The 22253-nt window shown below is 44.7% G+C and overlaps 1 protein-coding gene across 3 annotated transcripts in view; it reads left to right on the top strand.

Annotated features, from left to right (window-relative positions):
- Positions 1-5834: 5834 nt before the first annotated feature.
- smap2 (small ArfGAP2) overlaps positions 5835-22253 on the top strand; it is a 40581-nt gene continuing 24162 nt past the window's right edge. For 2 of the 3 annotated variants that reach the window (XM_033045502.1, XM_033045499.1), the window contains exon 1: positions 7089-7222. In XM_033045502.1, coding sequence (XP_032901393.1) covers positions 7120-7222 — 103 coding nt within the window. In that variant the 5' untranslated portion in view covers positions 7089-7119. Of the gene's footprint in view, positions 5840-7088; positions 7223-22253 lie in introns of those variants that run through there. The other variant, XM_033045500.1, reaches the window with a different exon arrangement.

Genomic DNA, 22253 nt, shown 5'->3' with positions numbered 1-22253 from the left:
CCTTTCACATCTTTCTTCATCTCTCTCTCTCTCTGTATGTACAATATATCTCCCTCTCTATTGCTATATTACTGACCTTTTTTTTCCAGTTTCCTTCTGATATTCTGACTCTGTTTCTTGTTATCTCGTCTTTTTCTCCTTTGTACTCTGTTTCCCTGATCTCCACTAATGTATTAGCAGGTCAGGAAGTATCTGTGTAAAGAGGAAGGGGCTATTATTGACCAGCATCTCACTTTGCCTCGATCTTTCATGTGTATAGCCTAGTTTGCAGGGCATGTCCTGGAAGGTCGGACTATACAACATTACACAGACATTACAACATTAGCAATACATTACACAAAGGAAAAATGACCCTTAAGAAAGGAAAATGTTGCTTGGATTAGGTGGATCAAAGATCCACACCATCCTGGCCACACACTCATCTCTCTGTTGCCATCAGGTAGAAGGTACAGGAGCCTGAAATCTGGTACATCCATGTTCAGGAACAGCTTCTTCCCACAGCCATCGGGCTATTAAACACAACATCAAACACACTCTGAACTATAACAGCCTATTGCACTTTATCTGTATATTTATATGTATATACTAGACTAAGTGGGACCCGTTGGGTCCCATGTTCACACGGGAGGGCTGGTCCCCCGACTCAATATTCCACCTCTCTACCAATTCCAATATTGGTGGCCAGTGGGGGGGGCTTTCTGGAGTGCTGGTATGGGTTCTTGGGGTGGCAGCTCAGTCCCTCAACCCTGATCTGCTGGCAGCTCACTCACGGCTGGTGGGCTGGCAGTTGACTCATGACTTTTCCTTAAAATTCCATTTCAAGCTGGATCCAAGGCCACCAAATTCAAGTGCAGTTTCATATCACTTTCAGCAGGGTGCAAGGCCACCAAATTCAGTGCAGTTTCATACCACTTCAAGCCGGGTGCAAGGCCACCAAATTCAAATGCAGCTTCATACCATTTCATGCAGGGTGAAACCACCATAAAACCACACAAAACACCAAACCCACAGTTCAGTAGACATTCAGTGTGTTCAGTTGATTCACAGCTCAGACAGAGTGATTACCTCTCACTCCCCCATCATGCAGAGACTAAGCCACACCCACACTTCCCTGTTTTATAACCCCTCCCACCGGAAAAGGTGTGGCTTTCAGGGCATGATTGACAGGAGAGAGATTCTCAACATTTTTTAAACACTAATAACACTTTTATTTTTCATTGATGGAAAGAATTCTCTGCACCTGCTCAGCGGAGAGGGGACTGAGTAAGATGGCCAAAAATCACAGCCGTAAGTGGTAGCGTTTTATCTAAAATCAATATACGGTGCAAACAGGAAGTGCATTTGCAATGCTTTTAACTTCAAGTCAAAGCACCCAAGCCGCCATTTGCAGTAAGTAGTGCCTTTCAACTTAAAGCCAAAGCACCCAAGCCACCATTTGCAGTAAGTAGTGCCTTTCAACTTCAAGTCAAAGCACCCAAGCCACCATTTGCAGTAAGTAATGCCTTCAACCTCATGCCACCATTTGCAGTAAATAGTGCCTTTCAACTTCAAGCCAAAGCACCCGCCACCATTTGCAGTAAGTAGTGCCTTTCAACCTCATGCCACCAATTGCAGTAAGTAGTGCCTTTCAACTTCAAGTCAAAGCCCTCAAGCAAAAATTTGCAGTAAGAAGTGCCTTTCAACTTTAAGCCAAATCACCCAAGCTATCATTTGCAGTAAGTAGTGCCTTTCAACTTCAAGCCAAAGTACCCAAGCCACCATTTGCAGTAAGTAGTGCCTTTCAACTTCAAGCCAAAGCACCCAAGCCACCATTTGCAGTAAGTAGTTCCTTTCAACTTCAAGCCAAAACACCCAAGCCACCATTTGCAGTAAGTAGTGCCTTTCAACTTCAAGCCAAAGCTCCCAAGTCACCATTTGCAGTAAGTAGTGCCTTTAAACTTCAAGCCAAAGCTCCCAAGTCACCATTTGCAGTAAGTAGTGCCTTTAAACTTCAAGCCAAAGTACCCAAACAACCATTTGCAGGCAGTGCCCTTTTACTTCAAACAAACCATATTTTCATTTTCAAACCACATTAAGGGTACTAACAGTTGTGTAGACATTTGTTCAGTGTTATTCAGAGCTCAGAGAGACATGACCCATGGCTTCATCCATCTTGCAGAGACTGAGTGAGGCATACCACTTCCTGGTTTTATAGTCCCTCCCCCTCCAGCAGGTACAGCAGAGAGAATGGTGATTTTTTAAACTTCAAGCCAAAGGTCTAAGCCACCATTTGCAGTAAGTAGTGCCTTTCAACTTTAAACCAAAGCTCCCAAGCCAGCATTTGCAGTAAATAGTGCATTTCAACTTCAAGCCAAAGCACCCAAGCCACCATTTGCAGTAAGTAGTGCCTTTCAACCTCATGCAACCATTTGCAGTAAGTAGTGCCTTTCAACTTCAAGCCAAAGCACCCAAACCACCATTTGCAGTAAGAAGTGCCTTTCAACTTCAAGCCAAAGCTCCCAAGCCACCATTTGCAGTAAGTAGTGCCTTTCAACTTCATGCCACCATTTGCAGTAAGTAGTGCCTTTCAACTTCAAGCCAAAGCACCCAAGCCACCATTTGCAGTAAGAAGTGCCTTTCAACTTCAAGCCAAATCACCCGCCACCATTTGCAGTAAGTAGTGCCTTTCACCTTCAAGCCAAAGCACCCAAGCCACCATTTGCAGTAAGTAGTTCCTTTCGATTTCAAGCAAAGCACCCAAGCCACCAATTGCAGTAAGTAGTGCCTTTCAACCTCAAGCCAAAGCACCCAAGCCACCATTTGCAGTAAGTAGTGCCTTTCAACTTCAAGCCAAAGCACCCAAGCCACCATTTGTAGTAAGTAGTGCCTTTCAACTTCAAGCCAAAACACCCAAGCCACCATTTGCAGTAAGTAGTGCTTTTCAACTTAAAGCCAAAGCACCCAAACAACCATTTGCAGGCAGTGCCTTTTTACCTCAAACAAACCATATTTTCTTTTTCAAACCACATTAAGGGTACTCACAGTTATGTAGACATTTTATTCAGTGTTATTCAGAGCTCAGAGAGATGTGACCCTTGGCTTCATCCATCTTGCAGAGACTGGGTGAGGCATACCACGTCCTGGTTTTATAGTCCCTCCCCCTCCCTCCAGCAGGTGCAGCAGAGAGAATGGTGATTTTTTTTCAACTTCAAGCCAAAGCTCCCAAGCCACCATTTGCTGTAAGTAGTGCCTTTCAACTTTAAACCAAAGCTCCCAAGCCACAATTTGCAGTAAGTAGTGCCTTTCAACTTCAAGCCAAAGCACCCAAGCCACCATTTGCAGTAAGTAGTGCCTTTCAACTTCATGCCACCATTTTCAGTAAGCAGTGCCTTTCAACTTCAAGCCAAAGCACCCAAGCCACCATTTGCAGTAAGTAGTGCCTTTCAACTTCAAGCCAAAGCACCCGCCACCATTTGCAGTAAGTAGTGCCTTTCAATTGCAAGCAAAGCACCCAAGCCACCATTTGCAGTAAGTAGTGCCTTTCAACTTCAAGCCAAAGCACCCAAACAACCATTTGCAGGCAGTGCCTTTTTACTTCAAACAAACCATATTTTCATTTTCAAACCACATTAAGGGTACTCACAGTTGTGTAGACATTTGTTCAGTGTTATTCAGAGCTCAGAGAGATGTGACCCTTGGCTTCATCCAGCTTGCAGAGACTGAGTGAGGCACACCAGTTCTTGGTTTTATAGTCCCTCCCCCTCCCTCCAGCAGGGGCAGCAGAGAGAATGGTGAATTTTTTATAAACATTAATATCTCTCTGATTTGTCATCGATGGGAAAAATCCTCCGCACCCGTCAGGCGGAGGGGGGCTCTGAGCGAGGTGGCCAAAAATGACGGCCGTAGGTGGCGGCGTTCTGTCGGAAATCGCAGCACAGTGGGCCAAAAGCGGTCAAGATCAGAGTTTTAGTAATATAGAAGTGCCTATGGTATATAGACACACTGATTTGTTCTGTATTATGCCTACAATATTCTATTGTGCTGCAGCAAGCAAGAATGTTATTGTCCTATCTGGGACACATGACAATAAACTCTCTTGACTTGACTTGACTTGACTTGACTTGACTTGGTATTAGCAAACTTGGATTGTTTCAGAGGCTGAGGGGAGACCCGATAGAAGTATATAACATTATGAGAGGTATTAATAGGATAGGCAGACAGAATATTTTTCCCAGGATAGAAATGTCCTGAAATCTAGAGCATAAATATATGGTGAGATTGGCAATGTTAAAGGAGATGTGCAGGGCAAGGTTTTTTGTACAGAGGGTGGTGGGTACCTGGAACACACTGCCAGGGATGGTGGTGGGGGCAGATATGATAATGGCATTTAAGAGACTTTTGGATAGTAGGGAATGAAGGAATAAGAATCATGTCCAGGAAGATGCGATTGTCATCATGTTCAGCGCAGACATTGTGGGATGAAGGGCCTGTTCCTGTGCCGTACTGTTCCACATACGATGAAACCATTGTGGCGGCCCCGGGTGGTGGGCCATGCACTGTACATAACCTTCGACTCTTGGGGGGGGTCACGTGTCCCGGTGACGAGTGGTAGGGGGTCACGGTGGGGTCACGGGTGCCCCTGGGGAGTAGTTAAGGGTTAATCGTGCACGGTGTTGGTGAGTGAGGAGAATTAGTGTAGTAACAAAGAACAAGAATTTTGGACAAACTTCATGTCTGACTCGTTCTTTAACGGGCCAACTCCGCGTCCGCTACAACAGCCATTACAATTACTCCGCTTTGGCGACGGCGCAGGTAGCGGACGAGGAGATGAGGGCGTACCGAACTGCCATCACAGGACTGGTGCTCGAGGACCTGCCTTTGGGTTCCGCTGGCATCACCGTCCTGTGTGACGTCTCCACGGGGCAACCACGGCCTATTGTTCTGGCAGCTTGGCGTCGTCGGGTTTTCAACGCCATTCATGATTTGACCCACCCATCCATCCGGGCGACGGTGGCTGGTTGCTGCAAGAATCGTGTGACACGGATTGCGGAAGCAGGTCGGTCATTGGGCCCAGACATGCATTCCCTGTCAAACATCAAAGGTTCAGCGGGACGTCCGGGTGCCAGTTCAAGACTTCGTGGTGCCTCGCCGACGTTTCAACTACGTCCACGTGGATATCGTGGGGCCGCTGCCTCCTTCCCGCGGAATTTTGCACTTGCTTACGGTGGAGGACCGTATCATCTGGTGGCCGGAGGCCATCCCGCTTGTCGACACCTCGACCATGTACTGCGCGCGTGCCCTGGTGGCCTATTGGGTTGCCGGTTTCAAGGTACCGCTGGACATCTCGTCCAACCGGGATGCCAAATTCACGTCGGAGCTCTGGTCAGCAATGGCTCGCCTGTTGGGGCCTCAGCTCCACCACTTGACGGCCTCTCACCCCCAGTCGAATGGGTTGGTGGAACGTTTCCACCGCCGGCTTATGGACGCTTTGAAGGCTCGCCTCCCCTGTCCTGGTTGGATGGACGAGTTGCCGTGAGTCTTGCTGGGGTTTCGCACCAAAGGAGGACTTGCTGGCTTTATCAGCCGAGTGGGTTTATAGAGTTCCGCTAACCGTGCCCAGGGAGTTTATCCCAACCGGCGTCATCCATGTTGGTCCGACTGCGGGAGAGGGTCGGCGCCCTGTCTCCTGTCCCAACGTCTCGGCATGGTGACGCTCCATCTCACATGCCGCCGGCTCTTGCGGACTGTCAGTATGTCTTCCTCCACCGCGACGCCCACCGGTCGCCCTTACAGCGCCGTTACGAAGGTCCTTTTCGGGTGCTACGGCACGGACCCACGACTTTTGAATTGGACATGGGGGGTCGGGGGGGGGAAGACTGTGTCGGTGGCTCGTTTGAAGCCGGCCCTTCTGGACCTGAGCGAGCCAGTCCAGGTGGCCCAGCCTCGCCGTCAAGGGCGTCCACCATCTCGGGTCCCACCTAGTTCACACTTACCAGAAAAGAAACCTTTGTGTGGGGACGTACATACGAGGTCCAGCTGCCTCGTTCGGCTGCCCGTCCGTTTTTGTGCCTCCGGTTCTGGGGGGGGGGGGAGGTAATGTGGCGGCTCCGGGTGTTGTGCCACACACTCACTGTACATAACCTTCGGCTCTTGGGGGGGGGGTCACGTGTCCCGGTGATGAGAGTTAAGGGTCAAGGTGGGGTCACGGTGTGGTCACGGGTGCCTCTGGGGAGTATTTAAGGGTTAATCGCGCGCACGGTGTTGGTGAGTCAGGAGAATTAGTGTAGTAATAAAGAACAAGAATTTCGGACAAACTTTAACGGGCCAACTGCAACACAGCCATTACAATTCCCTTTGTTCCACCCACCGCCCCTTGACTGTCTTCTTTGCTGTTTAGATTAACTCACTTTTATTTTTCTCAGTTCTAATGAAGAGTCCCAGACTTGAAATATTAGCTGTTTCTATTTCCGCAGATGCTGCCTGGCCTGATTATTTCCAGCGTTTTGTTTTTATTTCAGATTTCCACCATCCGCGGGTTTCTTTCTTTCTTTCTTCCTTCCTTTCTTCCTTCCTTCCTTCCTTCCTTACTTCCTTCCTTCCTTCCTTCCTTCCTTCCTTCCTTCCTTCCTTCCTTCCTTCCTCCCTTCCTCCCTTCCTCCCTTCCTCCCTTCCTCCCTTCCTCCCTTCCTCCCTTCCTCCCTTCCTCCCTTCCTCCCTTCCTCCCTTCCTCCCTTCCTCCCTTCCTCCCTTCCCCCCTCCCCTCCTCCCTTCCTCCCCTCCTCCCTTCCTCCCCTCCTCCCTTCCTCCCCTCCTCCCTTCCGCTCTCCCTGACCCCTCCCCTCTCTCCCTGACCCCTCCCCTCTCTCCCTGACCCCTCCCCTCTCTCCCTGACCCCTCCCCTCTCTCCCTGACCCCTCCCCTCTCTCCCTGACCCCTCCCCTCTCTCCCTGACCCCTCCCCTCTCTCCCTGACCCCTCCCCTCTCTCCCTGACCCCTCCCCTCTCTCCCTGACCCCTCCCCTCTCTCCCTGACCCCTTCCCTCTCTCCCTGACCCCTCCCCTCCCCCTCAGGCCCCGCCTTCCGGTTGCCCCGCCCTGGCCGGAAGTGCATCGTGTATCCGGCAGTGGCGCTCGGAGTGTGATGGCGGCGCGGACGGAGCGGGAGCGGATGAACGAGCGGCAGCAAGCGGCGCTGGGCGCCCTGTTGCTGGAGAGTCGGGAGTGCGCCGACTGCTGCAGCCGAGGTAGGAGACAGGGGGGAGTTGGGTGGGGGTACCGCTGGGCCGGCTACAGGGCGAAGAGGGACGTCCCCGGGGAGATAGGGGAGCGCACCCTTTGGGAGGGGGATAGGGGAGCGCACCCCTTGGGAGGGGGGGGGGAGAGGTCGCTCTATATCAGAGCTGGCCATGTTTGTACTGGGATTACTCGTTTTTGTAGGTATAGAGGCCGTGGTATTAGTCTAGCTAATAGGGGTGTTGGGAACATGGGCCAGAAGGTGCTGTATCTGGAATAAATATCAAACTGTTGAAGAAAGGTCAGCCCTGAAACAGGGTCTCGATCCAAATGTTAGGCATCACTCTGCCTCCGCAGATGCTGCCAAACCAGCTGAGTCAATCCAGAAGCTTGTTTCTCATGGGGAATTCTCTATGTATTAGAGGGTAGGGGCTTTGTCCTGGTCCTGGTTATGAGTGGATGTAGGAGGTGGTGGGTCATGAAATTGCGTTTTGCTTTTGTGGAAAATGTCCAAAAAAATCAACAGGTTGTGACCCATGTGTGTCCCGACTCCATCCGTGGATTGGAACAATCATTTCATGAATCTGATGTGTTTTTAGCCTGATAATTACTGGGATATTAATAGTCTCACATTTGCTTTATGGAGGGAGTTGTCCAGAGTCATCAGTGCTGCCTATCCAGTTTAAACAGAGCAGACCTGGTATACGCCTTTGAATGCAGCTTGGGTGGAGATTGAGACTCCTTACACATTCTTGTGTATTTCAAGAATGCCATTTTACTTTAAAAGTATTCAGTCCATACTCCTTTTCAGCAGCACATGATGCTTTTAATGCCAAGACAGCAAGATCATCAGATACATTATGTGAACAGAGATGTACATGTGTTGAAATAGGGTCCTGAGCCGAAATGTCACCCATCTGTTTACTTTTGAGATGCTGCCTGGCCTGCTGAATTACTCCAGCACTGTGTCTACATTGTGGTTAAGTTCATTGTTGTTATCCTTTGAGTTTCATGGATTTATATTTTAAATAATAGACTCCTCTTGGAGTTATTCAGAGGGTCATGTTGGGCTTACCTTTTTGTACAGATTATTGGCCACCTGTTAAGCACTCAAGGAGCCTGACAATTTGAGGTCAGGACTGGCAGTAGCTAGTTTTTGGACATTAGACCCCAGAATCATCTGGTATTACAGGCTTTGCTTGGTCTTTTGGTACTGGTATTTATTTATTATTGTCACGCATACTGAGATACAGTGAAGATCTTTGTTTTGTATGCTATCCAGACAATCACACCATACACGAGTAAATCAGTACAAATGAAAAACTAAACAGAAAACGAGTGTAGAATATAGTGTTATAACTACAGAGAAAGTGCAAATAAACAAAAGGTGTGAGGAAGATTTGAAAATTAGGTATTTATCCGTGGCATATGTGAGGTCCATTCAAGAGTCTGATGATAGTGGGAAGAAGATATTCTTGTATATGGTGGTGGGTATTTTCAAATGTGTATCTTTTCCGCCTGGCAGGATAGAAGAGGGAAAGACCAGAGTGTGAATGGACCTGGAGTACTCCAGGGTGTGTGTGGACCTAGAGTGCCGTTATTTTGGCTGCTTTTTCAAGGTGTAGATGTCGTCGCAGTGTACGAACTCTGGTTTGTGTGATGGACTGGACTGTGTTCACAATGCGATTTCTTGTGGTCTCAGGCAGAGTCGTTGCCATACCAAACATGCATCTAGATGATAGATACAAAATTCCAGAGTAACGAATGAATAGGTGACGTTTCGGGTCGAGGCCCTTCTTCACACAAAGAGTCGGGAAAGGGAAATAAATTGTTATTTTATGTAAACTGGACCATGAGAGTGCACAAATTAAAATAGTGGAGCAGCCAAAGTAGCAGAAAATCTCTTGACGATTCGCTGCTGAGGTGGGGTTGTGGTTCGGGCTGCACAGGGTAGTTCAAGAATCTGCTGGTCGAGGGGCAGAAGCTGTTCTTGAACTTTGAGGAATCAATTCTCGAACTTGGAGGAATCAGTCTCTGTGGTTGGGCCATGACAAATTGTTGGTGGTATTTACCGCAAAGAACATGAAACTCCTGACTTATTTTGTACAAGATGAGTAACTTCCTGTTCAGTATAGTTTGTACATATCCTGTACTTGGTGATCATCTCAGAACAATAGTTAAAGAACGGGTGTGCCAGTGCGTGTTGGCCTGTTTTAGTAATATATGGATGATGCTGCAAAATCTTTCACTGAGTTTGTGCAACTGTGAGGTTCTCACCTCAGAATCCTGGCTGAGTTTAAAGCTATGATTCTTATTAATGAATTGGTTTGGAAAAATAATCCTTTTTCTCTTCTAGTTCATCTTAAGTAGTAAATTTGAAGGTAGACTCAAAATGCTGGAGTAACTCAGGCAGCATCTCTGGAGAGAAGGAATGGTTGACGTTTTGGGTCGAGACCCTTTTTCAGACTGAATTCTAGTAGTAAATTCAGACTAGTACATTTGAATGCAGTTTAGCTGGACACTGCTTGGTTATTTATTTTTTCAATTAATCTGAAACATGCTTCAGACTTACTGAATTCAAGTTTAGGGGATGATCGTCCATTAAACTCCCTTTACAAGCCGTGCGTCACTGCATCTCACTTCCTTTTTCTGGGTAGGCCAAGTGAGATCATTTTACTTGTTGATACTATACACGATTCTTTAAAAAGTACATTTTTTGTAAGCTCTAGCTTCCTCTCCACCATTGGCGATAAGGCTTTCAACAACATCCTGTGTAATTTGCCACACTTGGCTGTTACTCACCCAGAACAAGGTTAGACTTCCCTTTGTCTAACTCTTCACCTCTCCATACGCTCACTTCCAGAGATTAATTCCATGTTGTTTCGGCCACCTTCAACTGAATATCATCACGTGAAGCATTTTTCCCCTTTCAGCATTGCGGTACGACTGTACACTTCCCGACTCCCCGGTTCACTTCTCCACCTCTGCCAGTAACCACTCCACTTTTTGCCACAATTATCCCATTAAAGAAATACCTTCACTCGACCTCTTACATTCCTATTACCCAAGTATACCTTTCGGGTGAAACTGTAATTCACTTGCACTTATAATTTAGTGTACTAATGTAATGCTCAGCAGAGGATTTCTCCTGAATCCGAGAAATCATTTGAAATTTGGATTACTACTATGCAAAATACTTCTATTTAATCTGTAAGGAAAACTTGTCCTGGGTTATTTTACGGGTCAGGCCGCATCAGTGGAAATGGCGAGACGATGTTTCGGGTCAGGACTCTTCTGTCTGAAGAAGGGTCCTACCCGAAACGTCACATATTCTCTGGAGATGCTAACTGACGTGCTTATTGTGCATTTCCTTCCACAGATGCTGTCTGAGTTCATCCAACACTTTGCGTTTTGCTCAGAACTCCAGCATCTGCACTTCCTTGCATTTCCCTAAGATATTACAATTCTCCATCAATCCTCCATATTGACCACTGTCATGATCCGCAGTGTAAACTAAAGGAACAGCATCACATCAGCTGTCTAGACATATTGTAGCTCTTGGAATTTTAAATTGGATTCAACCTTTTCAGATGATCAACCTTTGCACTTTGTATTGCCGTCCAGTTCTAATGAAAGGTCTTGAATCTATAGCCTTCGTCCACTCATCTGCCAATTTAATCCCCCCCCCCCCTCCACCTCCACCACTTTCAACTGTATCCACCTTTCATTTGCCGGGCTATGTCCTGACCTCACCTCTCTTTTCCAGATTTCTCCCCCTACTCCATCAGTCTGGAGAACTGCCCCAACCTGAAACATTTTCTTTTCATTCTGTTCACAAATTCTGCCTGACATGGTACTCCAGCAATGTGTGTCATCAATCTATTTTGTAAACTGTCTTTTTCTCTCCATTGATGTGGGTTAACATACTGAGTATTCACAAAATTCCCTTTTATTTCATGTGGGTGACGTCACCCATTCCTTCCTTCTCTCCAGAGATGCTGCCTGTCCCGCTGAATTACTCCAGCAATTTGTGTCTACTTTTGATTTAAACCAGCATCTGCAGTTCTTTCCTACACAGTGTTTAGATGCCACACACGCAGCATCTGTTGTTCTTTTTCTGCCCTTACTCATTTCCTATTTACTTCCCCTCTGGACAGGCTGGTTGCGATAAACAAGTCCTCACTGCCATCCCTCAGTTGGCACCACACGTCATTCAATGTATCCTCTGTACCCCTTTCACAGACAATCCCATTGTTTTTCTTGCTTTTAACATTTCTCTCCAATTTAAAATGTGTTTAGCGTTCTCACATTTTTTGCCTGGCCTGCTGAGTGCATCTGGTGTTTTCTGTTATTTCAGATTTAAAGTCCTGTTTGATGCTATTGCTTAAAATGTTTATAGTTGAAGTTGTGTGTTAGTTGCCTAAAAAAATATATCTGGAATTATGTAGTGTATATGTAACCTTGGAGGTCCTTTCGATTAGAAGCCAACATACTCTCCCGTTTCCTTCTTATTTCCCAATGAAGAAATACAGAGCCAGGATTTGCTCACTCACTCCCCACAGTTTGGGACGACTCTGGTGCAGTTAGTCCGGCATCTGCCTCACAGCTCCAGTGACTTGGGTTTACTCGTGACCTCTCATGCAGTCTGTGTGGAATTTGCCCGTTCTCCTTGTGACTGCATGACTCTCCTCCAGATGCTCTAATTCCTCCCATTTCCCAAAGGTGCGCAGGCTTGTAGGTAAATTGGTCACGGCAGAGAGTCCTTCATTTGTAGATGAGAATCGGTTGCGCAGCAGTAGAGTTGCTGCCTTACAGCCCGCCAGAGACCTGGTTCGATCCTGCCTACGGTTGCTGTCTATACGGAATTTGTACATTCTCTCCATGACCTGCATGGGTTTTATCTGGGTGCTCCGGTTTCCTCCCACACTCCACTTATCGGTTTGTAGGTTAATTGGCTTCGGTAAAATGGTAGATTATCCCTAGTGTGTGGGATAGTGTTAGTGTACAAGGATTGCTGGTTGGCACGGACCTGGTGGGCTGAAGGGCTTGTTTCCGCGCTATATCTCTACACTAGACTAAAAAAGAATCGAGGAGGGGGGTTGAAGAGAAAATTGGTAGAATTTATGATTCTGTGGAATCATTCCATGCTGCCTCACGAGTGGGCTTTTTGCTGGTCGAAACATCGCAGACTCCACTGGTGGGGTTTGAACAGTAACTGGGACTGAGGAAGTCTGTCCTCTAAACTGTCCCAGAAAGCCTGTACTACTACCAGTCCCACCAATCGCTTGGTCACTTTTTAAACGTGTCAATGGCACTGAATTAAAACGACATCTGGGAAATGCTAAAATTAAAGTTATTAATTAGAAGCATTACAATGAAATGAGCAAAAATAACCTCTCCTTCCCCATATGATCTGGAAAATCTCTCCAAGGCATAGCTCAGCTCTTACGTTACATGTGGAGTGTAGCAACGCCCTGAATCAGTGGATAAATCTGAAAATTCCACATCTACCCACACGCACAGATATTTCAGACGTAACTGCTAATCCTGGAAACCGCCAGTGAGCTCTGAATAATGGATTGCGACACCGTGGAGCATTCCCTTGCTCTGACTCAAGTTGCGTCATTTGATCTTTATATCCGCCTGAGTGAACTGATAGGGCAAGAGATTCATGTCATTGAAAGATGACACCTGAGGCCACACAGCATTCTTTCACTGGCGTGTCAGTGGAAATTAAATGTATAGGGCAATTGCACGGCCGGTGAGGTCACGACACTTGACCCGTAATGTTGCCACACAATGCCTTCTGGAGGACAAGCGGTGCACTGGAGGCAAGCATGAGTGTTGATTACTATGGCTGCCAGTACAGCGGGACCGTCTTCGGTCCCAGCAGCCGTTGAATTGTCGCAGTATGCCTTCAATCTTTCAACTGAGGAGCACGCACGATAAGTTCTAAAAGTTTCTGGATGTCATGGCATACCTGATATCAATGCGAGTTCATACACGACAAATAATTTCCAGGCATACAAGTCATCACCTGCAAATGGTTGGTTGCACGACACGACAAGATTCATCTTTTTTGTTTTTTTAACAAGAGTTATTAAAAACACACGCACAAAACTTTATGGGTGTGCAAGTAATGACTGATCTGATGAACTACTAAATCTGCAAAACTATATAACAGAATTATATTATGCATTGTGTTCACGGTATTGGCATGTGCGTGCTACAAGCAAGGACCTGAATTGTAGCTCTACATTTTCTCATAAAGCTTACAGTCCCATAAACAGGCTGAAGTATTTTTATTTATTTCAGAAGTTAAACTTTTTTTTTCTCTGGTATCGTTTAGATGGTCTGAAGCTTGAAGCTCGGGTAACTCAAGACGTGTCTGTTAAATTATAGATCAATGGTTAAATAAAACAAAGCTTAAGGCCATACTTTTTTACAAAGGACATCATGTAAATATAATCTCAATATAATGTAAATTGAAAATTGGTAGCCGGATGGAAACTAGAAATGTCAAGCATTGGATTTGCAAAGCAAAATTGCCACACAAGTTTTAACACTTCCTAATCAATTATGAAAACCCTTAGCATAAATGTTAGCCAGTTCCATTTCAAAATTTACTTTTGTTGTTAGGTAGCCTGGAAATTTAAAAAGAATGCTATGCAAAATGTTGGAATTACCTCACAAAACAAATATTATTCCTAATTAAAAAACAATGCTGCAAATCCAATGCTTGCAATTTCAGTGTTTCTTTTTTAAACATTCTGACTATGATCTTGTGCATTCACTGTTACATAAGCCTACTGTTACTGTACAAGATCATTGTACATGTGTGCATCACTGTGAACATGGTAATTTTTCAAGTACAATTTGTGCTAATATGCTAATGTGCTAAATAATATTTACATCTCAGTAGACAATTATTATATAAATCGTGTAATCTTCATGTGATTCGTGAAAACATGCCGCTTAAATTTCAAATTGTATAGTAATTAAATTGCACGATGAAACCTTTTAAATGAACATGAATGGAATTTGAATTTGTTATCTTAAAATTACAAAGTGTACTTTAACTTCTGCCTTTGTGATTTAATGATTTGCCAATTTCTTACAATTTCATTCATAGTAAATGCTGATGAGCCATGTTACTTTTTTGTAAGTGGGTATTTGAATTTCAGTTGGTTATCATGTACTCCAGTGGTACAGTATTAAGTATTTTTGCCTGACACCACTTTGTATCTGAGTAAAATGTAATTCCAAACCCACGTATAATTTTGTAGGTGCTAAGTTCAATTCTGTAAATGATTTGCGATTTTTTTTCTTTCCTGAGAAATTTCCCTTCAGAAGTGATGTCATTTTGCATGTAAACACCCACTTGAGAACCATGGTAACTTCTAAAACGTTTTAGATACCAAAGGAATCAAGAAAAAACAAGAATGCTGTTAATTAAATGTAGTGAACAAATGGAATAATTCTCGATCTTTTCCATTTTGATATCAGCACAGCCAATGTTCTCCAACCACTTTAGCTGTTGTTGTTCCTTCAACTCTCGCTTCTCTCTACCATCATTTCTCCTCGCTTTTGGAATTCTGAAGTACGATAAAAGGCTCTCACAGTTAGCCCTATTCCCACAATTTTTAACAGCACAAAAACTGACCATTTTGACGGAATTTTCCAGGTAAGAATGTCGAATTAGGGTAGAACGTGTTGCGTATGTGACGAGTGAATGCCGGCAGCGTGGTTGTCCTCCAGTATGCTTGAGTAACTCCGTGGGTCACACACATTGACCTTTTGACCTACTGTGCAATCGCCCTACAAGGCAAAGACGCTGATAAAGCTCTGTAGCTGATTACAAGCAATGCATTCTGAGAAAAATAACTTCAGTGATCAGTGATGTGCTGTCTGAATCATTGTTCCTCAGTGGAGAAACAAGGAACTGCTGATGCAGGTTTACAAAAAATGGACAAAGTGCTGGAGTAACTCAGCGGGTAGGCATCAGACGGTTCGACAAAGGCCAGAGTTGGAATAAAGGTGTGTCAAAAGGATTGAAGAGTTGCAAATTGTGAAGCCAGAGGAAGGAAATGTGGGGAAGGAGAGAATCGGTGAAAGTCTAGGTGGGGCACAGGGAGGGGGGAAGAAAGGAGTCATGGGGGAGAGGTGGGGGGGTTTAATTAGAGGTTACCAAAAATTGGAGAATTGGACTTACTCTCTTCTTGCTTTCTCCCTCCCTGCCCCCACACCAGTTTGTCTGAAAAAGGGTCCCGACCTGAAACAACACCTATTCATATTCTCCAGAGATGCTGCCTGACCCACTGAGTTACTCCAGCACTTTGTGTCTCTCATTGTTTGTTTACCGTTGATGCAGATATAGATCGCTGCCCTTTGTTGATAGGAATGTGTTGGCTTCACACTATAAGCCAGCAATCGGGTTTATTCAGGAAACAGCTCCATTGTTCTGATTAAAATAGTTTTTCTTTCCATGCAGAAACCACTCTGCCTTGATGACACCTGGTTTAGGCAGTGTAGTAACCCTAGATGAATGCTTAGGGTCTCAGTCTCTGAGATTCCTCTCCAGTTGCACTATGCCCGAACCCATTGCAGATGTGGCTTCAGCCTTAAGGGTTCTGTTTCCTAACATCCAGCATATATGGATAGAGAATGTGATGGTATAGTCAGTAACATCCACACTGTTAAAAAAAACTGGGCTTCTAGTTTTATATCTTCACTGATGAGTTGTTTACTGCCACCGAAACCACATCACTGTATCTGCGCCAGCTATCATTGAAAGTAAATATGGGTGTGTGAGATAGCTCTTGTGGTGCTTCGTAGGCAGATTAAATTACACAATCATCTTTCTCATATTCTCCCCTCCCATTTTGTATGACTGCTGCTTTAGGAATATTAAGGGAATTGGAAATTGTTGATCACAAAACATGTTTCAGAAAAGTGGAATCAGAGGAGACAGCTCTAATTTTAAAATAGCGGCTATATGTCAATGTATGGTTCAGGTACCTTCAGGATTTGATGTAAACAGTTAATGTATTGGTTAATTATAATACAATGATTTTCTTTTAGAAAATAGTATTTTAGGATACAGTTTATGAATAATTAAATGAGACATGCTAGTGTAGAGTTTTTGGGGAGACAAGTGACAAGAGTATGATTCTCAAAATTCTCGCCTCATGAATGGGTCTGTTGTCCATTGATTGCCACAATTAGTCAGCTACCATTACATCAGGCAACTAACGAAATGGTAGCGGATGACATAGTTTTTGTTTTGTTCAGTGATTCTCATGTCCCGAGCATCTGACCATAGATCTGGCCTATAAATGATGTATTTTGTTCCCCAGACCTGAAATTGCTGTTCAGTTGTATCCAAGTTTAAGAAAATGACATCCAACCCTGCACTGCAAAATTAACTGGTTTCATCGCACGACATAGGTGTAGGTTTATTATTGTCATGTGTACCGAGATGTGTACCCAGTGAAAAACGTTGTTTGCATGCTATCCAGTCAAATTCAAACTATCCTTGAGTACAATTAAGTCACTACACAGCTACATAGAGGAATGGTGATACGTGCTTTCAAGCTGTTGTATTTTTTGCCGGTGAGGTGTAAATAGTCCTTGATTGCTGCTTGTTGGCTGCTTTCACAAGGCAGCATGAAGCGTAGATGGAGTCGATAAGTTGGTGAGCGAGCTATGTCAACAACTCTCCAAACTTTCGCGGTCTTGGGAAGAGATGTTGCGAAACCAAACTGATGCGTCAAAAAGCATGCTTTCTGCAGTGCACCTGTACAAATTGATGAGATGGTTGAGTCGTGCTGAACCTCTTTAGTCTTTTGAGGAAGCAGATGTGTGTTTTCTTGACTGGATCTTCAAAATGGCCTCCTTGTGCGTTTGTTTGTAATTTGGGTCAGGCAAAGAAATATGTAAACTTTTTTGGCATAGATACTTTTTGAATATATTTTTGGAAGGCCATAAGTCATCAGGTGTCTCAACTCCACATGCCAAAAAAGTTTTTGTGTTGTGCATGAAAGCCTGAAATACATAACGGATTAAAGGTTAAAAGGTTCATCGTCAACTGTAAATTGCCTCCAGTTAGAAGGTGTGTGGTGGAATGTGGAGAATTGATAATAATGTGGATAGAAGGTTAAATCAGTGTAGGTAGGTGCTTGATGGTTGACGTGGTGGGCTTGAGGTCCTGTTTCCATGTTTGAATTCTGGACCAAGTTTGCCAATAATGTATTGAAAAAGATACTGGCGAATTTAACGAAATTACAATTTTATTTTGGAGACAAAGAACTGCAAATGCTGGAATCGTGAGCAAAACAGGAAGGGCTGGAAATTCTCAGCAGGTCGGGCCGCATCTGAGGAGGGATGGACATATGACATTTCGGGTTGGGACCATTCATCAGAATTTCATTTTCCCTGTTTTACTTTCTGGCTGTCATTGTGATCTTTCCTTGCCCCCATCTCTTCCAACTGACCCATATCATAGAAACATAGAAAATAGGTGCAGGAGTAGGCCATTCGGCCCTTCGATCCTGCACCGCCATTCAATATGATCATGGCTGATCATCCAACTCAGTATCCTGTACCTGCCTTCTCTCCATACCCCCTGATCCCTTTAGCCACAAGGGCCACATCTAACTCCCTCTTAAATATAGCCAATGAACTGGCCTCAACTACCTTCTGTGGCAGAGAATTCCAGAGATTCACCACTCTCTGTTTGAAAAATGTTTTCCTCATCTCGGTCCTAAAAGATTTCCCCCTTATCCTTAAACTGTGAACCCTTGTTCTGGATCCTTAAACTGTGACCCCTTGTTCTGATATATCGAATCATCCTCATTACCGTAACCAAATTGCAACACGAAGAACCTGAAAAGCTGAATTTTTAAGCAGATAGATGCTGCTTCTTTCAGATTCATTGCCGTGTCAAATGTGACATCTTGAGAATTAGTAATGAATTCCACAAATTGTTGATGTCTGCAGAATGTGAATCAGTTGCCTTCCCTGGTGCCTGTGATTTCCTTGTCACTAAATCTTCAGTTGTCGTGTGAAACCATTTGGTCTTGAGTCATCATCGGTGATCACTCAAAGTTGAGCATGTTTGTCTGACTGGTGTGTCCTTTCTGTGGGTCTTGAGATGGCTGAAGAGGCTGATCTTGGAGCCACAGACGTTTTTGTTGCTTCAGATGGATGCCTATGAGTGACATATTTTAAAGTGGGGAGACTAGTGACAGCCACCACTCATAGTTCCGGCCGACATAAGAGCCTGTCCACTTACACAATTTTTTTTGGCGATTTGACGGCTCCCGTCATATGTCGCGGGGTGACGCCTGTATGGTCGTGAGAAGTGGCCCAGAGAGTCGTACCTTTTTCTGGTAGCCGCTGGATTTTCAACATTTTGAACATTTTTGGCAACCTGCTGCGACTATGACGGGTGCCGGCAAATCGCCAAAAAAATTGCGTAAGTGGGACAGGCTCTTTAGCCATTGTGGTATTCCACCTGCTGGTCAGCCACCATCCTCCGCCAGTTTTACCGTTAACGTCTTCTTGGGCTGTGCTTTGTCAGGAATCTCCCTTCAACTGAGGAAGTCTGTCCACTCTAGTGATTCTGCCAACAGCACAGCTCCAGGCAGTTTAGTTCTTGGGATCTGGCGCACTCAAGCTTCACATCAACAAGGACCTTTGGCGAAGGTCGTTGAGTGAAAGTTAATGTTCTTACTGATCACAGGCCTGATAACACTTGCATTTGACAGTCTAAGCTGAATGACCAAACTGATTTCCTTTTGTAATATGTGTAGAAACTAAAGATGCTGGTTTAAACCGAAGATAGACATAAAAAGCTGGAGGAACTCAGCGGGTCAGACAGCATCTCTGGAGAAAAGGAATAGGTGACGTTTCGGGTCGAGACCCCTCTTCAGACAGAGTCAGGGGGATGGGAAACGAGAGATATAGACGGTGATGTTGAGGGTGATAGAACAAATGAATGAAAGATATGCAAAAATGTCTCTTCCATTTGTAGTATCCTGTTTATGTGCAGGTCCACTCATCTACCTCTGCAGGTTGCTGTGTTTGCAGTTCGTACAGACTGCACAACCTTTCGTTTGTTGAAATGCATTATGTTTTATTGTTCTTTGTATTTTAAAGTACCTGTTTTGTCAGCTGAGATATAAGGTGTTGTCTCTGTCCCAGTTATTATTATTAGTTCTGAGGTAAAAGATTGCAGATTCAAGATTTATTTGAGCACTGCATGCGCAATATAACTACAATTGATGCATTTTCTTTAACATTGGTTTCAAAATTTCCAGGAGCACTTTACACTGAAATATTTTTGAAGTGTAGTCAATTTTGCAATGCATTTTGGAGCGCCACTTATCATTCACATCCTTCAGACGAGTTTCTAAAATAAGACTGCATCTGCCTTCCTGAAGCAAAAAAAAAAATCACATTGCTTCTTTTAAAACAAACTGGTGGAATCTCTCCTAGGTGCTAGCCAATATAAATCTCTCAATCAATGTTGTTTTAGAAAATGCAGGGTATTTTTCTTTCAAAGGATCCTTTGGCAGTGAGGTGATCATAGTGATACGTCACTGGTGCTGTGTTCTCAGTGACAGATGCATTCCCATCTCCTAACCAGAGACTCAAGAGTATTTTATTGCTATATGTCCCAGATGGAACAATGAAATTCTTACCTCTACTTCCACATTGTGTATATCCCAATCTTGTAACAAATGGGGAGCAGGAGATACAGAAACTCTAGGAACATTTTATTTAACACCATAGCCTCAATGAGAGCAGGGTTTACTATTATAGGACATGTATAGGGTGAGACTCCCTCTGTCTATTTAAACTGCTGCTCCTCAGTTCCCCATCTCCTGCTGTAACCATTCCCTGGTGCAGATAGCAGATAGCATGCAGACTGCCTGCTCCCATCATTGTAGCATTACTGTCCATGGACAGCAACACTGGCTTGCTGGGGATCTTGCAGGACTAGTGGGCATCACAGGAGCTGGTGTGCATCTTGGACCTGCTGAGAGCATTTTAATTAGTGTTCACTGTTGTTACTTGAATGATGGGGTAAGCTTGAGTGGGCAGGAAGCTTTTGTCGCTCCGATTTTTGTGTGTTTTTGTTGTCTACATCATCAATCCCAAAGGTATCCATTCTATGTTCTCCCATGGCTACTGAGTTCAGCCTGAACCATCATGGACATACCATAAGCAGGCAGCTGGCTGACCTGCATTTCCAAACTTATTTTCTCTATCCAATGCTTCCACCCATTCATTTGTGACTTCTGGGATTGAATTTACAATTCATTTATGCCTATTCAGAAAGTTATGATATTTGTTTCTTTATGCACTATGACCTAGATGTACTTTGCTTCAGCTTTGTCAGATTGTTTTTGTTCTTTTAATCTATTGTATAGTCTGAGCTTCCTATCTTTGAACCTTTTTGATAAGTTGTACACCATGTCATCAATTATAAGTCATTTGTCCAAGGAACTTCCAGTTCCCTCACTGGGCCCAGGGCTCTGAGCACTCTTGCTAACTTTTTGCTACATCTCTTGTTTTTTTTAAAAGTGTACATATCCAATTATGCTTCAAATTTTCTTCTTCCAGTCCCCTTTAATCATACCCTTTATTCACCCTGTTCAGCACCGAAATGCCGCAAATTGGTGTAGTTCAGTGATACAGTGTGGAACCAGGCCCTTCAGCCCACTGAGTCCATGCCAGACATCAATTGCCCATTCACATCGTAGTCAAGATCGAACTCTGGTCTCTGGCGATGTGAGGTAGCAGCTCTACCAGTGCACCATTGTACTATACCAACAGAGGTTCCGTGATCATGAAACGACAATACAACCTGGCCCGCTAATGACAGTCATAAAACAAGAATGCCAGATACTTAAAAAGAACTTATAAAATGTAAGCTGCGGCTGCCACTGTCTCCCTGCCCTTTAGAACCCTGGCTTCTGACCTCACTCCCGCCTCGCAGGATGCACCAGTGAGCCCCGCGCACCTGCTGCTGTTTTTTGCTTCTGCTTCTCCTTTACTAACGGGATATTAGAACTGAGATTATGACCGCAGAAGGAGACAAATAATAATAATAATAATAATTCATTTTATTTATGGGCGCCTTTCAAGAGTCTCAAGGACACCTTACAAAAATTGAGCATGTAGAGGAAAAACATGTAAGGGGAATGAAATAAATAGTAGAGACATGACTAGTACACAAAGTAAAGACAGAATTCAATACAAAACACAGTATGAGGCAATTAATGCACAGATGAAAAGGGACGGGGACGTGGGGCTAAGGATAGGCAGAGGTGAAGAGATGGGTCTTGAGGCGGGACTGGAAGATGGTGAGGGACACGGAATTGCGGATCAGTTGGGGGAGGGAGTTCCAGAGCCTGGGAGCTCAAATAATAATAATAATAATAATAATAATAATAATTCATTTTATTTATGGGCGCCTTTCAAGAGTCTCAAGGACACCTTACAAAAATTGAGCATGTAGAGGAAAAACATGTAAGGGGAATGAAATAAATAGTAGAGACATGACTAGTACACAAAGTAAAGACAGAATTCAATACAAAACACAGTATGAGGCAATTAATGCACAGATGAAAAGGGACGGGGACGTGGGGCTAAGGATAGGCAGAGGTGAAGAGATGGGTCTTGAGGCGGGACTGGAAGATGGTGAGGGACACGGAATTGCGGATCAGTTGGGGGAGGGAGTTCCAGAGCCTGGGAGCTGCCCTGGAGAAGGCTCTGTCCCCAAAACTGCGGAGGTTGGACTTGTGGATGGAGAGGAGACCGGCTGATGTGGATCTGAGGGACCGTGAGGGTTGGTAGGGGGAGAGGAGGTCAGTGAGATATGGGGGGGCCTGATGGTGGAGGGCTTTGTAGGTGAGGACCAGGATTTTGTAGGTGATCCGGTGGGAGATGGGAAGCCAGTGATGTTTTTTGAGGACTGGAGTGATGTGATGCCAGGATTTGGTGTGGGTGATGAGTCGGGCGGCTGCGTTCTGG

Source organism: Amblyraja radiata, chromosome 27 (assembly GCF_010909765.2).
Source record: "Amblyraja radiata isolate CabotCenter1 chromosome 27, sAmbRad1.1.pri, whole genome shotgun sequence".
Lineage (NCBI taxonomy): Eukaryota > Metazoa > Chordata > Chondrichthyes > Rajiformes > Rajidae > Amblyraja > Amblyraja radiata.
This window is presented reverse-complemented; position numbering and strand designations above follow the sequence as displayed.